The 16929-nt window shown below is 59.8% G+C and overlaps 3 protein-coding genes across 3 annotated transcripts; 1 reads left to right on the top strand and 2 right to left on the bottom strand.

Moving 5' to 3' along the window:
- Nucleotides 1-127: 127 nt before the first annotated feature.
- On the bottom strand, nucleotides 128-1995 carry PSMC3IP (PSMC3 interacting protein). Its single transcript, XM_032711386.1, has 8 exons — nucleotides 1857-1995; nucleotides 1636-1745; nucleotides 1479-1568; nucleotides 1304-1415; nucleotides 1015-1160; nucleotides 864-917; nucleotides 724-783; nucleotides 128-646 (listed from the first exon to the last, which is right to left on the bottom strand). Exons 1-8 carry the CDS (start codon nucleotides 1885-1887, stop codon nucleotides 587-589), a joined length of 663 nt encoding a protein of 220 aa, XP_032567277.1. The 5' UTR covers nucleotides 1888-1995; the 3' UTR covers nucleotides 128-586.
- A 1014-nt stretch (nucleotides 1996-3009) lies between these two features.
- Nucleotides 3010-9347, bottom strand: RETREG3 (reticulophagy regulator family member 3). Its single transcript, XM_032711381.1, has 9 exons — nucleotides 9139-9347; nucleotides 8497-8603; nucleotides 7309-7339; nucleotides 6129-6255; nucleotides 5783-5867; nucleotides 5236-5373; nucleotides 4697-4776; nucleotides 4248-4380; nucleotides 3010-3745 (listed from the first exon to the last, which is right to left on the bottom strand). Exons 1-9 carry the CDS (start codon nucleotides 9330-9332, stop codon nucleotides 3312-3314), a joined length of 1329 nt encoding a protein of 442 aa, XP_032567272.1. The 5' UTR covers nucleotides 9333-9347; the 3' UTR covers nucleotides 3010-3311.
- A 176-nt stretch (nucleotides 9348-9523) lies between these two features.
- On the top strand, nucleotides 9524-16571 carry TUBG1 (tubulin gamma 1). Its single transcript, XM_032711428.1, has 11 exons — nucleotides 9524-9679; nucleotides 9956-10068; nucleotides 10527-10694; nucleotides 10942-11010; nucleotides 11814-11893; nucleotides 12480-12606; nucleotides 13314-13400; nucleotides 13635-13784; nucleotides 15045-15197; nucleotides 15476-15637; nucleotides 15860-16571. Exons 1-11 carry the CDS (start codon nucleotides 9631-9633, stop codon nucleotides 16055-16057), a joined length of 1356 nt encoding a protein of 451 aa, XP_032567319.1. The 5' UTR covers nucleotides 9524-9630; the 3' UTR covers nucleotides 16058-16571.
- Nucleotides 16572-16929: the final 358 nt, after the last annotated feature.

The raw sequence follows: 16929 nt of genomic DNA, 5'->3' as shown, positions 1-16929 counted from the left end.
TCCAGAAGCCCATTCCAGCCTCTGTGGTTCATGTTACCCTCTCCTGGCTCCCACCTTTGCCACCCTTCAGGACCTAAACCCTGCCCCAACACCCTCTGAACAGACAAACACCACAAGGAAGCACAGCTGAACCAAAATTCTGGTGTTTAATGAATCATATTCTTGTGTGACCACTCAGGCACACAGTGAGAAGGGGCTGGATCACACACAGAGCTCTGCAGCCCTGACAGTCCCTCACTCGTACTGGAGCACCAGTGCTCCCCACCTCCCCCACATCCCTTTTCTTACCAGAAGAGCAGGGACACAACACCAGTGCCCCCACACCTCTCCTCAGCCCCACTGGACCCCAGTTTGGCAGCTCCCTGTGCTGAGGGGCAGGAAGAAACAACATCCCTCTGCAAGGAGAGGGCCGGTGCCAAGTCTCTCCCACCCACCACCCTTCCAACTGCAAAAGAATTTTAAACACATAAATACACGGGATGAGCCCAGGTCCTGCAAAAAGAGAAACAGAACAACCCAACAGCCAAGTTTCAGCAGCAGCTCCACAGCAGCAGCTTCTCCCCGGGGCAAAGGCTCCCCCAGCCCCTCACAGGGCCGCTGGCAGCACCACGCCATGCTCCTCATCCGTCTCTATCCCGACCTCCTCCTGTACAGCACCGGTGGGTCAGGGCAGGTCAGGGCCTGGCTCAGCAGCCCTGGGCAGGTTCCAGCCTCGGTACTTACAAAGAATTGCTTCTTGCTCTTGGGGTACCCCTCCAGGATGGCATCCAGAAGCTCGGTGGCCTGACAGGACAGGGCATGTGAGGGGCTGTGGGGGGCCCGTCCCAGCAGGGCCAGCACCGACCCCCAGCCCCAGTGAGTACCATCCGCTTCCTCCGGCGCCACTCCCGGCGGTACAGCTGCTGCTCCCGGCACACCTGCCAACAGCACCACGTTGGGAATGCCCGTCAGGGATGCGCTGGATCCTGGTGGAGGCCCAGCCCAGTGCCAGGCTCAGCCCTGGCAGCTCTTTACCTTCTCCTTTTCCTCCGGAGTCACATGGTTGGTGGCAGATTTAATCCTCTCCAGTTTCTCCGTGTAACTGGCACAGTCCTTCCTCAGCGTCTCGATCTCCTTGGCCATCTCCGAGGTTGTCATGGAGCTGTTCAGGTCCTTCAGCTCTGGGGAGGCGGCACCACTCACCGGCCGGGCTGCCAGCTGGCACCGGGGCACAGCTGCCCGTGCCCTGGTGGCCCTCCCGGTGGCTGCAGAGCCAGGACCTGAGCCTGTCCCCGAGCCCGCGGGGCCGCCCGGGCGCACTCACCCGCCTCCATGTGCCGGCAGCTCTGCTGCAGCGCCTGCAGCTGTGCGGAGCGGGCGGTGATCTCCTCGTCCAGCCCGCGGAGCTCGGCATCGCTGGCGGCCGGGAGCTGCTCCTGCGGGGAGGGGTGGTCAGGGAGGGCTGGAGCGGGCAGAGGGCGCCCGCGGCCGGGGCTCACCTGGTCGGCGAAGTAGATCTTCTGCTTCCCGTAGGCCTTCTCGCGCACGCGGCCCTGCTGCGCCAGCTGCTCCAGCGCCTTCACCACGGCCTGCGGGACGCGCCGTCAGCCGCGACAGGGACGGGGACCGCGCCCGCCCCGCCCCGGCCCCGCTCACCGCCTTGCCCAGCCCGTGCTCCCGCTGCAGGTTCCCGAAGGCGTCCTGGGCGCTGTACGGACGGTTCTGCTCCCGCAGGTACCGCAGCAGGACGGCGGCGGCGCCGCCTCCTGGGGGACCGGCCCCGGTCACCGCGGCCTCCTCCGGCACCGCAGCGGCCGCCCCGGGCTCCCCCTCCCGCACCCACCGCCCGGGGCTCCCCCGGCCCACCCCGCACTCACCGCCCGCCGCGGCCTCGCGCCCTTTGCTCATCCCGCTCCTCCCGCCCCGCTCCGGTCCCGGTTGGCGCCGCTCGCGGCACTTCCGGCGCGCCGCGCGCTCCGTCCGACCGGGAACAGGGCCCGGGCCGGCGCCGATGGGCGGGGGAGCCGCGCCCCGGGGAGGCGGGACCGGCGGGAGGGGGCTCCGGGCGGGCACCCACCGCCCCGCGCCCTGGCTCCGCCCCGCAACTCGGCCCGTGAGACGCCTCACGCCCGCACCCGTTACCGACCCCCACTCCCGGGTCTGAGGCTGCCGCCCCCCCCCCCACCTCCCCCTGGCCGCGGCCCCGGCACGGCGGACGCGCTCGAGCAGGCGAAGTCAGACAAACAGCAGCCGGTAATGGGGTCCCTGCCGAGGTACGTTCTTGGCTGCACAAACGTGATCAGAACCGGGTCTATGGCTTAGGAAAAGCAAGGGGGGGAGCTCGGCGGGCACAGCAGGGGCGGCTCTCCCCGGGGGCTGCTGGTTTGTTCACGGGACCGCAGTGGGCATGAGCTCCTCAGTCACTGGCGGCCCGGGCTGGTGTCCCCTGTCTGTGGGTTCTGCCTGCACAAGGCTGGACACAATAGGGCCAGGGGGACACAAGACTGCACAGGCACCCCAGTCCCACTGCCTCCCTCCTCCTGGAAACCTCGGCCCTGCCCACAGGAACACGAGGGGAGGAGCACAGGGCGTTCTAGCAAAGTGTTAGTTGGCTCTCAAGAAAGGCTGTTAGTTCAGGAAAGCAACACAAGAGCAGGGGCCACACGTGGGTATTCTTGCAGGACTCTGGTGGTCACAGCAGGTGTCTTATTGCCATTGAGCTCTTAAAAAACAGCATCACGAGGAGCTGGAGCCGAGGGAGTGGCCAGTGCAAGGAAAACATTGCAGCTGCACAACGTCCACAGTGGAGCAAGGGGGTTGGTTCCACTTGGAGCTGGATATTGCTGGGAGAGAAGACTTGGATTTGTGAATGTTTTAGGAGCAGGGAATGGCTGTCTGAGACAGAACAGCACTGAGTCCCAGACACCAAGCCTGAAGGGCCTCATCCTGTTCCCCTGGTTGTGCATCAGCCCCAGAGGTCAGTGCACGATTGTCCCTGGCAATGCCGTCGGTCTCACCGGCCTAGAGAGCTGCAGACACCACATTTATTGTCTTAGATGAGGAAGTTTGGAGCAGGCAGCATCCTGGCAGACAGCACAGGGTGATTGTGGACCTATCCCATCAATGTCTCTCCCTAGGGATTACCAGTGTCCTTTATTTTAAAATCCAAGCGAGGCTACAGAGTCACAAGTCACAGTGATGTTCCCAGCCAGGACTGGCTGTCACGTCACTCAGACTCACAGGAGACGATTGAGAGAACTGTGCAAGACTTTTCCTTCCAGGATTCCCTCCGTGACGCGCAATAGAAAACCAGAGGGAAGTGATGGGATGGCTTACTGGCCTCGGGAGCCAGCAGGATCCAGCTGGTTCAGCTCAGACTGATCCAGCAGTTCAAAATCATCCCCTTCGGCATCAGTGTCCAAGTCCGAGCTGACTGCTCTGAGGTGAGTCTTTGCCCCTCTCTGGGGATTGGTGCTGCGTGAGGAGCCTGGCTGAGGGGCTCCTGACAGTGCCAGCTGGATCATCCCCCTGGTGACAAAGCCAGCGATGTTGTTGGTGAGATTCTGCACCGACGGCAGCGCGCCAGACTCCTCCTGGTCGTACGGGAGATGCAGATCCTCTGTCCCTTGTGGGCGGTATGCCAGGCTTGGGATCCCAATGCTGGTGTCGTCTTCATCATCTATGCCAGTTGCTTCTGGGTTGATGGAAGGGAAGTCAGGGAGATCTCTGGCAAATGATTCTTCTGGGTCACTGTGTCCGTCCAGGTCTGGAAGAGGAGAAAGTGCTTTAAATGCTGGCACTCACCCAGCACCCGCCGGCTCCATCAGGAGCTGGGCCAGCACCTCCCCAGGGCAGGCTGTTGGCATCTCACAGACCACACGCTCCTCAACTTCGCCCTCCTCCCCATCCCAGCTATTCGGATCCCACTGATCTCCCAACTCATTCACAAGGAATTCGGGTGCCAAACCAGCCACCTGCCAGAGGGGAGCACCCACACCCCAACCACTCTGCTTCTGCGCCCACAGTCAGACTGGCAGAGCTGGATCTGCCTTTGCAGAGCAGCTGCCGTCGCTCTACTCAAGCACCACAGGAATGAAGGAGGACGCTCTGAACAAAACAGGCAGTTGCAGCTCATCTGCAGCAGCAAGGCTGACATCAAAGAGCCAGACCTCAAGGACATGAGGTAACAACACATCCGCCCTCCAACCCGTCACACTGGCGCCTGTTTGGCATTCCACACCTTCCACAAGCTGCCCTTTTCCTCTCACCTTCTGATCCCTCTGTCAGGGGAGTCTGGCCCCTCGAAAGGTTAAACATCCCATTTTCAGTATAGGAAACCTCAGCATCTGAATGCTCCGAGTCAGAGATGGTCAGTTCCTTAGCGACCACAGAGTCATCCAGCTTTGAAATAGGAGATAAAATTGAAAACATCAGCAGTGGAGAGCTTATTCCTGTGCCTCAAGACAAAATAAGATGATCCAGTGGCCTCTAGTTAAACCCGGCCCTCAAAGGAGGCTGGTACCTAAGGCTCATTCATGTGTACTGCCCAGCCTAAGAGCCTGCAGCTGGCATGAGCAGCTCTGGACATCCTTGAGTGGGGACAGAGTGGGAAAGACCTCTCTGGAAGGAGAATGTCCTCATCTGCTCTCCCACCACATTCAGCTACTCTGTTTGTTCTGTCCAGCCAAGCTCTCTCCTCTCCCAGACACTCCGTTACCTTGGGGCAGAATGCAGCCAGCTCCTCTTCGCTGTCGCTCCCATCGTCCGTGGCCTCCTGACCGAGGGCCTGGGCACGCACTGCCAAAAACCAGAGCCAAAGCTGTTACTGCTGCTGGGATAGGGCTCTGTGCAGAACCACAACACCCCAAGCTGGACAGTAGAGCCAGCTCTGTTCTGCAGGAGAGCTGTGATAATTCCTGACTGCGGCTGCGGCAGGTCTTTTTGCTGAGATGAACATGTTTTAGCACTCCCTTGCACTGATCCCTTCCTCTTCCTGCGCAACCATCATATGGAACACAGAGTTCTGGCAGCCAAGAACTGGAGCAGCTCAGCGCCGTGAAGAGCCCACAGCAGCTGCTCCCTGGGAGGTGGCTGTGGAGGCAGAGCTGCCTCGCTCCCTCCCCAAGGCAGCTCCCCAAGAATTTGCCATGCCAGACATACACTCCTACCCCCTGCCAGGGCCGGGGGCTCCATTCACAGCCCACCTCAGGCACCAAGGACCAAGGTCCGAGGGGTCAGAAACGGCACAGCACTCACGTTGCCTCTCCCGCTGCCGGGCTATCATGTATCCCCGGACGCTGAAGTCCAGCCGCTGCAGAGCCGGCTCCAGCCGCAGGTACATGCGCTGCCCCAGCCGGTGGTACACGGCGAGGGGCCACAGCAGGACGAGGAGCACTGGGGTGAGTGGGAACGCACGTTAGAAGGTTGGTCAGGATGCTGCTTGGCAAACATCCTGCCCATTTTGTGATGCAGCACAACACGCAGAGCGAGGCAGGTCTGGGCGCTGAGGGCAGCGCTGCAGGAGGCTGTGAGAACTGGTGCCATCGCCTCTGCCAATTTAACAAAATTGAGAGGCCAACCAGTGCTCAGATCTGTGATTACTAAGCACTCAAACATGTTCTTGCCAGATCAGACTTCGAGTCCTGGTCAAGAACCACCACGTTCCAGGCAGAATGTATAATTTTAAATTTTAAAGCCATTCACACAAGCTTTCCTTTTGCGCAGAGGAGCCCCATCCCTCACACATTAAGATCCCTCAGCTCTTTTCACACGTAAGTCTGTATTGGCACAGAGATCTACTTACACAGCAAGTACGAGAGCAAGAGTCCAGGGATGTACCGACCAAGGACAGCCAGGAAAGTGAAGACTCCACACACTAGAAGGCAAAACTGAAGACATGGGAGACAGTGAGTTCCCAAGGTTAAGTAGTGGCCTCACTTTCTCCTCCCTCCTCTAGAACCTGATCATTCTGCCTGTGCTTTCCATTCCTCCCCACCACCTAACAGCCACAGTGTTATGGGAGACCTCCCATGGCAACCTCCCATGTCTGAACATGTTCAGTCAGCACTGGATGCCAACACAGGAGGCTCCTCGTGGTCAACAGAGGCTCCACACCAAACAGGTTATTTCTGAGGTCTGTACATTCTTACCTTGCCAGGGCTTTGCCTCTTGAAAATGAAGAGATTATTTAAGAAGTTGGTCCCAGCCACCCATCCTTCAGCCAAATGGTGACAGAGCTCTGGCAGTCCAAGCAGCCGAGGGTGGACATATCCCCAGCTGCAGTGAAGGCAGAATTTGGGAACAGATATTACTGCATCAGTGTCAGTGCTGAAGTCCCTTGATACAGACGCTTGTCTCAATGCTTCTTCCTCCCCAGCACACAGCTCTAGAGATGAGAGTCACCTGCCCCCCAAGCACCGCCCTGCCCAAAGCAGCTTGTCTAGGGCTGCTCTACCAGTGTCCCAGCGCTCCCACAGCAGCCAAGGAGCAGGAATTTCAGTCAGTGGCCTGGACTTCTCCATGCTGCTGGAGGGAGTGGGCAGTATAGAGGCAAATCAGCTGAATCCATTTACTGTTTCTGCAGTTATTTGGTCAACTGTAGCCTCCAAGAGTTCAGCACGAGGTCTGGAAGCAGCCTTGCACCTCACTTCATAGTTACTTTGGAGGCCTTGAATTGGTGAGTTTTGTTAGTGCCTCTTAACTGCTGGTCACAAGTACCTGAAGGTCAGGAAGAGCAATTCCTTTTGTGCTTGGGCCTCTTAAAAAATTGAATAAAGACAACTGTCCTCTGGCACCAGCTCAGGTGACTTAATTGGGCGCTGACATCCAGCACAGCCTGGCAGTGGCGGCAGGAAGGTGTGCCCAGAGAGGCAGGTGTGAGCACTGAGGCAACACCTCAGCATTTCTCAACCCATTATTAACACTGCAGTCAGACCATAACTATGCAGGAACAACTGCTGGAACAAGCCTGTCTAACATTCCCTATCAAGTCTCAGAAGACTTCATTAATTCCCACAGAAATGCTGTTTTCCTGCTAGTAGAGGCCCATACAAGAGGAATTGCTTCCAAGGCAGTGCCTGTAACTTCAGGGGGCAGGGGATCAAGCAAGCGTCACTGGAAGCTGGTATGAGGCAAAGATGAAGTACAATACAAAGGCTTGGGCAAGTCAAAAACTTCTCATGACTGCCTGACAGCATCCCAGGCTCCATCCTCCCTTCTCCCTTCTCCCCCTCCTCCTCGCCCCAAGGAGCTGATATTCCAAGCTTGTGCAGGCAACGACACGATATCAACAGCAAAGTATCACAGCAGAGGAGTCAATTAGTTTCCTACCTCTCATTGTCTAATTCGTCAGGTCTCGCCACTAAAATATTAAGAACAGACACTACATTAGTTGCAAGGAATTTGCCATGGGAATGCGTAGCTCTTGGGATTTAAGTAAAGCTTTAATGAGCTGGGGAACACCTGGAAAAGACATTAACTGTAATTACAGGATGGAGATGCATCACTCCATAACACGTCTTGAGTGTGTACGTGTGGCAGTACAGGACTGCAAGAGTCTCCCTGTTGCTCCTTGGTATTTGTTGGACATTGGAGGCTGCTCTGGCCAAAACACCACTTCCCCTTCCCCCATACCAGCTGGGGAGCAGGAATAGCCTGCAGGCTGGAGGCATCAGGGGTTTAAGGCTTTTGATACTTTCTCACTGAGGCTGGGACTTGAAAAGTGACCAAAGGCTGTACCATCTATCCTGAGAGATCAAAATCAGGCAGATGAAGGAGCTGGACAGACACTGCCACTTAAGAGGGAGCCTGAGCCAAGCTCCAAAACCGAGGAAAGCTTTAATGTCTTCCCAGGAACTAGAGAGAACATGGGCTGAAGCAGAAAGCTGAGAGCTGAATTTGCTGGTTAGTCAGGGAACCAGCCCTGGGAGCATGCAGACCCTACACTGCTCCAAACCAACCATGCAAAGCCAAGGGACCTCAACCTGTTTGGAATGGGGGCGTTCATCAGTGTATTAATGTCACAAAGGAGGGACATAACTGCTTTGGTTACTGAAAGCTTAAGACTAACTTCATTAACAGCTGTTCAGATGCCTCTTCTCCCAAAGAAATCTCTGCTCAACAGCAAGGCTGGGACTCATCTTCATCCTAAACTGGATTATTATGGATTCTGAGGTGAAATCCAGATGAGTTCCACATACACTTCAATTTCTCGCTCTGGTACTTAATGCTCAGAAAGTGAATCACTGCCTGAGACCTGCACTAGGTCACCTACACCCCGTGGTTCAGGATTACAAGACAAATACTAGTATCACAAGCACAAAAATGTCTTATGTTCACACAGGTTAGAATTTTCCAGCTCCAGGAAGAACATGCCTGCAGTATTCTTGATGGCTTCCAGACCCTCAAAGCAAAAAAACCAGGTTTCAACAATTTAACTGCAGACACTACAAAGCCTGTACTCGTGGGGCTGGAAACAGGGCTTGATTTGCTGCTATCAGCTCAAATGCTGCAACTTACCTCCAATTTCTGGCCAGATTTTATGCTTCCACTGGTCTATACACACTACTACTAGGAGGGTAAACGCAACCAGGAAAAGCAAACGAAGGGAAGTCAGAGCAAAGAACCTGTGGGGAAGAAATGAAAGGGGTTGGTACCAGCCAGATCTGTGCAAGACAAAAACGGGTAACACAAACCAACCCAAAACCAACCAGTCACTTAGAAAACTCAGCAGGTGCTACTCAGTCAGCACTGAGGGCGGCAGCTGCCAGGAGACCCTAGTCTGCTCGTGTCAGTTCTCCCGGGACAGCCCCCTGTCCCAGGCAAGCGGTGCCAGCTGCCCTCCCTGCACCGCCACAGCGCAGGTTGGCTGTTCCCGGTTAGTTTGATGCTCCCCGGTACAAGGGGAGCACGCGGAGGGGGCCGGGGCTGCAGCCGACCCAGCGCTCCCAGGTCCCTCCCGTCCGGAACGTGCCGCGGCCCAAACCCGCGGCTCCTCTCGGCTCGTTCGTCCCCCGGGGGCGGCTCCCCCGCGGCCCCCCGAGCCCCGCCGCCGCGGGGAGCTCGGACGGGCCCCCGCAGCCCCGACGATCGCGGCACCGGGCCGCTCCGCCGCCCGCCCGCCCTGCGCGGCCCGGTGCCGGTGCCGGCGCCGCTGCTCACCAGAACAGGCCGTGCACCGCCGCCCAGCACAGCGCGCTGCGGCCCGGCCGCTCCCACACCAGCGCGGCCTGCAGGGCGCCCAGAAGCGGCTCGTACGGTCCGAGGCGGCCGCGCAGCGCCGCGCTCAGCGCCTGCACCCGCCGCTGCCGCTCGCCGGGCCCGAACCCCGGCCCTGCCGCCGCCGCCGCCGCCATCGCTCCCTCACGGCGTCAACATCCGTCCGCCGGCCGCGCGCGCGCGCCTGCCCCAGGCATGGCGGCCCCCGCCGCCGGCAGCAGCAGTGCCGCGCTGGGCGCCGCCATCTTGGCGCAGGCGCAGCTGGCGCCGCCTGCCGGGGCGCACGCGCGTTGCCAGGGCACCGCCACGGGTGGGGGCGTGCAGCGCTGCCCCGGAAATGCGAGGCGCGCACGCGCACTGCCGTTGGCGCCGGCGGGAGACGCGGCGGTACCGGGGCCAGGCGGGCGGTGAGAGCGGAGCGGAGCCTCGGCCGCGATGCCACGGGAGATCATCACCCTGCAGCTGGGCCAGTGCGGCAACCAGAGTGAGTGCGTCTCGGCGGCGGCGGGGCCAGGGGAGCGCGCACCGGGCGGGGCCGGGATGCTTTGGGGGGGGAACTGGCGGGGCCTTGTGAGGTGGGGCGGGGCCTCGTGAGGTGGGGCGGGGCCTCGTGAGGGGCGGGGCCTTGTGGGGTGGGGCGGGGCCTGCGGACCGGGGCGCTCCGGGCCCTGCCCCGCTCCCGGTGCCAGTGTCGATGTCGGTCTCGGTGCCGGTGCCCAGCCCGGCCCGGCCGTCCCGTCTGACCGCTCCTTCCCCGCAGTCGGGTTCGAGTTCTGGAAACAGCTCTGCGCCGAGCACGGCATCAGCCCTGAGGGCATTGTGGAGGAGTTTGCCACCGAGGGCACCGACCGCAAGGACGTCTTCTTCTACCAGGTACCGCCGGCCCCGGGCCGTGGGGCGGACACATCACGTGGGGTGCGCTGCCCTCGGCCCCACGGGGCTCCGGGCTGTCCGTGCCTGCCCCAGCCCTCTCTGCAGCCCTCGCGGGTGCCGACCCCGCTGGCTGGAGCGGTGGCTCAGCCCAGCCTCCTGCTCACAGCCAGTGACAGCTCCCGCCTGCGCTCCCGGTGTGGCCGTGGAGCGCTGTGTAGGCGGAGCAGCAGCACGAGGCACTGCCACAGACGGTGCCTTATGTAAGCACCCAGAACCCCCCCCCGCCCGTGCTGGGGGTGCTCCGGGACACAGGCTGAACAGAGCCAGCCTCCCTCCTTCCCTCCTCCCCCTCACCAGGCCCGGCTGTGCTGTGCTGGGCTCGCCCGAGGCCAGGGGGTGGCTCATGCTCTCCCTTCCCGAGCTGCAGCAGCGCTGTGATTCTCCTGCTCCTGTTGCAGGCCGACGATGAGCACTACATCCCACGGGCCGTGCTGCTGGACCTGGAGCCCCGCGTCATCCACTCCATTCTCAACTCCCCCTATGCCAACCTGTACAACCCAGAAAACATTTACCTGTCTGAGCACGGAGGGGGAGCTGGGAACAACTGGGCCAGTGGCTTCTCGCAGGTACCAGCTCTGGTGCTGCTGGGTGAGACGCAGGGCAGCCCAGCAGGCCTAGGGGTTTTTCATGACCCCCTCGTGCAGCTCAGTCCCAGTTTCTGAATAACACCTCATCACTGTCAGGGACTGTGGCACCCTGGGCATGGGGCACTGGGTCACACTGCCAGTCTGACTGAGCATCACAGTGGACTTGAGCAGCTCTTCTCCGTGTTCTGTGGGAAAGGAATAAAACCAGGTCTGGTTTCTTTTGCAGGGAGAAAAGATCCACGAAGATATTTTTGACATAATAGACAGAGAGGCTGATGGGAGTGACAGTTTGGAAGTAAGTACAACGGGGATTTGGATCCAGTGGCCCTGCCTGGTGTTTTCCCAGCCAGGCTGCTCTTTGTAAGGTTGAGCTCAGCACTCTGGTGTGCACAGGCTTGCTCAACATGCTTCTGGGGCTGAGTGCAGAAGACACAGAGAGAGGAACTAGGGACTGGAGGTTTGTTCATCACCACTCCACCTGTCAGCCTGCCCTGGAAATCCTCTCACTGTTTGCTCATGGGGCGTTTTTCTTTATACCGTCCACGTGAACCTGTTCCCTTTGTACAGGCAGACAGGGCTGCTGGGTGTTCGTTTTAGGCTGTCATGTGGCAGCAGGGGAAGGGCAAATGTCAGCTAAAACAAATAGACAGAAGACTCAGGAGCCTTTTGTGGGAGCTGAGCAGGTGGAAGCTGCCCTGGAGTCAGGCAGTGGGAGTTTGGTCTCAGTCACTCTAGAAGGAAGAAGGGGTGTGGAGGACCCAGGAAAGGGTTGAAAAAGTGTGCCTGCATTTTGTGTGACAGACTGGATCCTGGAGGTGGCACTGGAGCTATTCTGAAGCCTGTTCTGGGTGGGAGGGATCCTGCAGGTTCCCAAGCAGCTATTGCACATTGTGGAGTGTGCAGAGATGTGGATCCCACCTATGTGGGGAGGAGTGGGCTGAGGAGCTGTGGTTGGAGTCCAGAGGAGCTGGAGCCAACTCCACTGTGTCTGTGCTCCCAGCTGCCATGGGTCTCTGCTGGAGGTGTTGGGGATGTCACATTATTTGCCTGCGCTGGGGCTGAGCTGCAGCTTCAGCACTGCCTTCTGGTTCCTTGCAGGGGTTTGTGCTTTGCCACTCCATCGCTGGTGGAACAGGCTCTGGGCTGGGCTCGTACCTCCTGGAGAGACTGAATGACAGGTGAGCACAGCCCTGTCCCCTTCCTGCACCACAGAGCCTGGCCCAGCCTGGGCACCCTGCCCAGAGCTGGAGAGCTGGAGAGCGCTGACTCAGAGCCACCACCCCCACCCAAACACTGTCTTGTGCAATCCCTGGCGAGCTGCCTGCAGAGGGACGGCTCCTGATATGCCTGGGGACTTCAGAGGCTCTGAAGCTGCCCAAGCTCTGCCTTCCCTTGGCTGTTCTTATCAGGCAGCTGCCTGCGGACACCCTGACTGTGCAGGGGGAGGATGGGAGGCTCTGGCTGTGGGCTCTGAGCTGCTGTCCTGGCCTGTTCAAGCTTGCAGCCTCTTGAAAAGGCTTGTGAGCAGCTGCTTAATCAGCCTGTGGATGGCTCAGTCTCCCTATAGCTCCTCTGGCAGCCAGCTCCTGTGCTGCTGGGGTAGGCACTGCTGGGACACATTCTCTCCCTCCCTGGGAGCCAGTCTGGCTGCAGCTCTGGTGACTCACCCTGTCCTGAGCCCTGGAGACTAGGAAGGCAGCTTGTGGGAGGGAAGAGTGCTGGCTTGGCAGCATTAACCCTTGAGATGGCTGCACTTCTCACCAGGTATCCCAAGAAGCTGGTGGAGACCTACTCAGTGTTCCCAAACCAGGATGAGATGAGCGATGTTGTAGTCCAGCCATACAACTCTCTGCTGACACTGAAGAGGCTGACTCAGAATGCTGACTGCGTGGTAAGAGGCCCGTGGTGCAGCGAGCCCCGGGGTGACAGTCCTGTCTCCACAGCCCAGAACCATGGCCCATGCTGGGGCCCGTGCTGCAGCAGCACCATGTGCTTGTGAGCTCTGGATGTAGCAACAAGTGTGCCCCGAACAGAAGGGCCGAGCAGATGTAGTGGTCCCAGGGACCCTCGTTGGCTCTGTACTAACCCCTTTAGAGCTGCCTGGTATTTCTGCCTCTGGGATCCAGCAGATCTTCCCAAGGCAGCGAGGGCTGTCTGTACTTCCCTTGTGTAGCTGTGCTGCAGCCTCTGCCTGAACTTGATCCCAGCATTGGTTTTAGCACCCACAACCCCCACAGCCAGGCAGCACCTTCAGCCTGTGCTGGGGCCTTTGGTTGGGTCTGACCAAAATGCTGCTTGTCCCCTGCAGCTGATCCCTGTGTGTGGCAGGGCAGGAGCAGCTTCACTGGAGCTGCTGGGGCTGGGGCTGGTGCTGGTGCATGGTGCTGGCCCAGGGGCAGAGCTCTTGGGGAGCACAGCCAGGTGGGAGGGAAGAGCTTCCATTGACAGTGTCGGTTACACTCCACAGATGAGTCAGCTTGTGGTTTCAAGTGTCTGCCACCTGCACAGAGGGCTGTGCTGGGCCCTGAGACACGTAGCTGGGACTGTTCTTTCTCAGCTGCCTCTGAGGCCCTTCATGGAGCCAGGTTTCTTTTGCAGGTGGTTCTGGACAACACAGCCTTGAATCGTATCGCAACAGACCGGCTGCACATTCAGAACCCGTCATTCTCACAGATCAACCAGCTGGTGAGAAGGGCTCTTCCTTTGGAAGAAGCCAGCATGGGGCTTCCCTGCTGTGTTCAGCTCAGTCTTAACCTGCTCCATGGGCTGGGCTCAGGGGTGGGCAGCCTGGAGCTGTGAGTGAGAGTACTCTGCCCTTCTGGGTGCTCCAGCTTCCCTTGGCACGGCCGCACGAGGCAGGTTGTGACACCCCCTGTGACCCTGTGGTGACACAGGTGCTGACCCCATTCTCTCCCCCAGGTCTCCACCATCATGTCTGCCAGCACCACCACACTCAGGTATCCTGGGTACATGAACAACGACCTCATCGGGCTGATCGCCTCGCTGATCCCCACGCCCCGGCTGCACTTCCTCATGACGGGGTACACGCCACTCACCACCGACCAGTCGGTAAGGCAGCCCCAGGCACTCCTCCCCATCTCCGAGGCCAGGAGAAGCTGCCACGCTCACCCTGTAGCATCTGTCAGTCCTGTGTCTTGGTGTGAGCTGTCGCTGCATGTCCCAAATCCCAGGCCTGTGTGCTCACACCACATGATGGCCGTGTGTGCAATGAATCAGACGTGAGCAGGCAGTTGTCCATGTGCCAGGCTACCTGCTGCATGTATCAGGGCGGCTGTCAAGATCACAGGGTAAAAAGCCACCCTTAGAAATGATCCAAGCAAGGCCAGCAGAGTGTCCCTACCAGCCCTGCCACCCCTGTGGGCCACAGCTTGGGCCATTTGGGTCCAATCTCTGTTGATCATTGTTACTCCAAAACTGATGTTGGGCTCCAGGCATTGATCTGTGTCTGGGAGGGGGACTTACCAGCCCTCAGGACATCAAGCACTGTGCTTGCATTTGGCTCATCCCCAGCCAGGGCCCTCCACCCCCCAGTGCGAATGGGGCAGTTCTGTTTCGAGAGGTGCTCGCCTGCACTGACCCGTCGCAGTCCAGCAGGAGCTAACAGCTGCTCTTCTCCTCTCCCTTCATGCATTTCCTCAGGATGTTGCTCAGAGAAGCAAATATGAAAAACTGCTGGCTCTGAAAAGGGTATCAGTGTGTGATCTGTCCTCCCAGGGAGGAGTGTGGGCACGGCTCAGCCAGTGGTTCAGACGGTGCAGGAGGGAGCTGCCACCTCGCCCAGCTGTCCCTGCTGTGAGCACTCTGGGTGCTGGCCCCAGCTGTGACCCCTCTGACTGGTGGCAGCTGAGCAAAGCCCAGACAGCACTCAGGGATGGCAGTGGCCAGTCTGCCCATAGCTCGGAGCTGGGCAGGGCAGGGAGGGGATGGAGTGGGGAACAACCCCTCTCCTGTCAAACACCCACTGCTCTGTGCCTCAGCAGTGGGACAGGACCCAACTTTGACAGCAATAATATGAAATGGGTCCCTGTCCCTCTGTTCTCAGCTGAGCTTCATCTTCAGCCCCTTCTGTGCTCTGGGGGGAGGCAGACAGCCCCCATGCTGGAGGGTTCACTGACAGTCTGTTCAGCCTGGCTGTGCCTGTTGTGTGATGTTGGGATTTTCATCCTGCATGTGGCTTTGCATGTGGCTCCATCCCTGGGGTGAGGGCATCTCTGTCCAGCTGCCCCCCCTGCTGTATGTGTGTGCTGGGCAGTGAGAGGGCAGGGAACAGCACCCTTGCTCCCTCTGATCCCCGGCTGGCCTGTGCAGGTGGCCAGCGTGAGGAAAACCACAGTCCTGGATGTGATGAGAAGATTGTTGCAGCCTAAAAACGTGATGGTGTCCACGGGGCGAGACAGGCAGACCAACCACTGCTACATTGCCATCCTCAACATCATCCAGGGGGAGGTGGATCCTACACAGGTGAGCTCCCACGGCCGTTAAGGTGCTGATGGCCATGGTGTGGCCCAGGGAAGGGCATGGTCACTGTCTGTGCAGCAATCCTGGGGCAAGACTGGACAGTGCCTGAGAACTGGCTCCAGGGTGCTCCTGTGTGAGCTCTGCCCTCTTGGAAAGGCCACAGTCCTGCTGAAATCCAGCTTCCTGTGGCTGTGCCTCCTGTGAGGAGCAGCTCGTGGGTCTGCTGGGACCAGGCTTTTTGCCCTTCACCCTGCTTCCCCTTGGTGTTCTCATCCCACCAGGTTCACAAGAGTCTGCAGCGGATCCGGGAGAGGAAGTTGGCCAACTTCATCCCCTGGGGCCCTGCCAGCATCCAGGTGGCTTTGTCCCGCAAGTCCCCTTACCTGCCGTCCGCTCACCGCGTCAGTGGTCTCATGATGGCAAACCATACCAACATCTCCTCGGTGAGTGCCTTCCCTGCCCCACTGGGCCCCACGGCACTGGTGTCCCTTCAATCTGGGGCCATCACGAAGCCAGGGCAGGCCCTGCCAGGGCGTGGGGTGGGTGGCTCCCAGCAGGGCTCAGGTCTGGTCCAGGGTTCCATCAGTCCCACTGGCCGTTGTGCCGTTCTCTCGGAAAGGGTCCCCAGGGAGCCCTGGCCCCTGTGACCCCGCGCTGCTCTCCAGCTGTTCGAGCGGACGTGCCGGCAGTACGACAAGCTGCGCAAGCGGGAGGCCTTCCTGGAGCAGTTCCGCAAGGAGGACATCTTCAAGGACAACTTCGATGAGCTGGACAACTCCCGGGAGATTGTGCAGCAGCTCATCGACGAGTATCACGCGGCCACGCGCCCCGACTACATCTCCTGGGGCACGCAGGAGCAGTGAGTGCCCTGCCAGGGGACGGGAGGGTCCCATGGCCACCCCCACACGCGCCGGCAGGGCTCATCTCTGCTGTGCCCACGTTTATCACCCCTCAGCGCTGCCCGGTGCGGCGGAGCCCTCGCGCCGGCTGCACACATGCTGCACTCCTCCGTGGAAGTTGCTCTGTGGGGAGCAGCACTGCCCCTGCAGCCCCTCGGCGGGGGACAGCCCCCGCCCTACCACGTGCCCTGGCCCAGGACAGGACTGGGGCAGCTGCGCGCTGTGCTGGGAGGGAACCTCCACCCGTGGGAGCAACGCTCACTGGGAGGAGGAGGAGAGCGACCCTGGGGCTGGGAACAGGCCTGGCCCCTGGAGTTGGGTGCACACGACCCCCATGGCCAAAGGCTCCGTGTGGCTGAGCTAGTCCTTGCCCTGGGCAGGAGCCTTGTTCCTCCTTTGCCAGATCAGGCCTGGGGCACGGGCTGTATCTATATTTTTGTAGGTTATTTTGCTTTAATAAAGGCTGTTCCTGCACTAATGCTGCTTGCACAGCTTCTGAGCGAGCAGCCAAGCAGGGAAGCAGCTGCAGATACTGAGGCCAGTGCTCACCTTGCCTGGCCGGATGGCCCTGCTGTGCAGCCACAGCCTGTGGGGGCCCAGCTCGGCAGGAGCACCATGGCTGCTGCTCATTGGCAAGTCCCGGGGTGCACAGGGCCAGCTCTGCCCCAGCCAGCAGTGCTGAGGAGCCCGGGTGGCACTGGGCGACCGCTGCAGCAGAGCCAGAAATACTGGCAGGACCTGCCAGCACGGCTGACCAGGGCTGGGACCGGCACCGCCCTGCCTGCGGAGCACGTGGTGCCCGCACAGATGTTCCATGAGGGTGACGCCCCATGTAG

Source organism: Chiroxiphia lanceolata, chromosome 26, assembly GCF_009829145.1.
Source record: "Chiroxiphia lanceolata isolate bChiLan1 chromosome 26, bChiLan1.pri, whole genome shotgun sequence".
Classification (NCBI taxonomy): domain Eukaryota; kingdom Metazoa; phylum Chordata; class Aves; order Passeriformes; family Pipridae; genus Chiroxiphia; species Chiroxiphia lanceolata.
Note: the sequence above shows the minus strand (reverse complement) of the source record. Positions and strands in the feature narration are given on the sequence as shown.

Coding starts and splice junctions, on each gene's coding strand:
- PSMC3IP (XM_032711386.1), bottom strand. CDS start 1,887: ATGAGCAAAGGGCGCGAGGCCGCGGCGGGCG. Junction 918..1,014: donor CTCCGGAGGAAAAGGAGAAG/GTAAAGAGCTGC, acceptor TGCTGTTGGCAG/GTGTGCCGGGAGCAGCAGCT. Junction 647..723: donor AGAGCAAGAAGCAATTCTTT/GTAAGTACCGAG, acceptor GGTGCTGTACAG/GAGGAGGTCGGGATAGAGAC.
- RETREG3 (XM_032711381.1), bottom strand. CDS start 9,332: ATGGCGGCGGCGGCGGCGGCAGGGCCGGGGTTCGGGCCCGGCGAGCGG. Junction 8,604..9,138: donor GCGGTGCACGGCCTGTTCTG/GTGAGCAGCGGC, acceptor TCTTCCCCACAG/GTTCTTTGCTCTGACTTCCC. Junction 4,777..5,235: donor CCGGCAGCGGGAGAGGCAAC/GTGAGTGCTGTG, acceptor GGTTTTTGGCAG/TGCGTGCCCAGGCCCTCGGT.
- TUBG1 (XM_032711428.1), top strand. CDS start 9,631: ATGCCACGGGAGATCATCACCCTGCAGCTGGGCCAGTGCGGCAACCAG. Junction 13,785..15,044: donor CACTCACCACCGACCAGTCG/GTAAGGCAGCCC, acceptor TGGCCTGTGCAG/GTGGCCAGCGTGAGGAAAAC. Junction 15,198..15,475: donor GGGAGGTGGATCCTACACAG/GTGAGCTCCCAC, acceptor TCATCCCACCAG/GTTCACAAGAGTCTGCAGCG.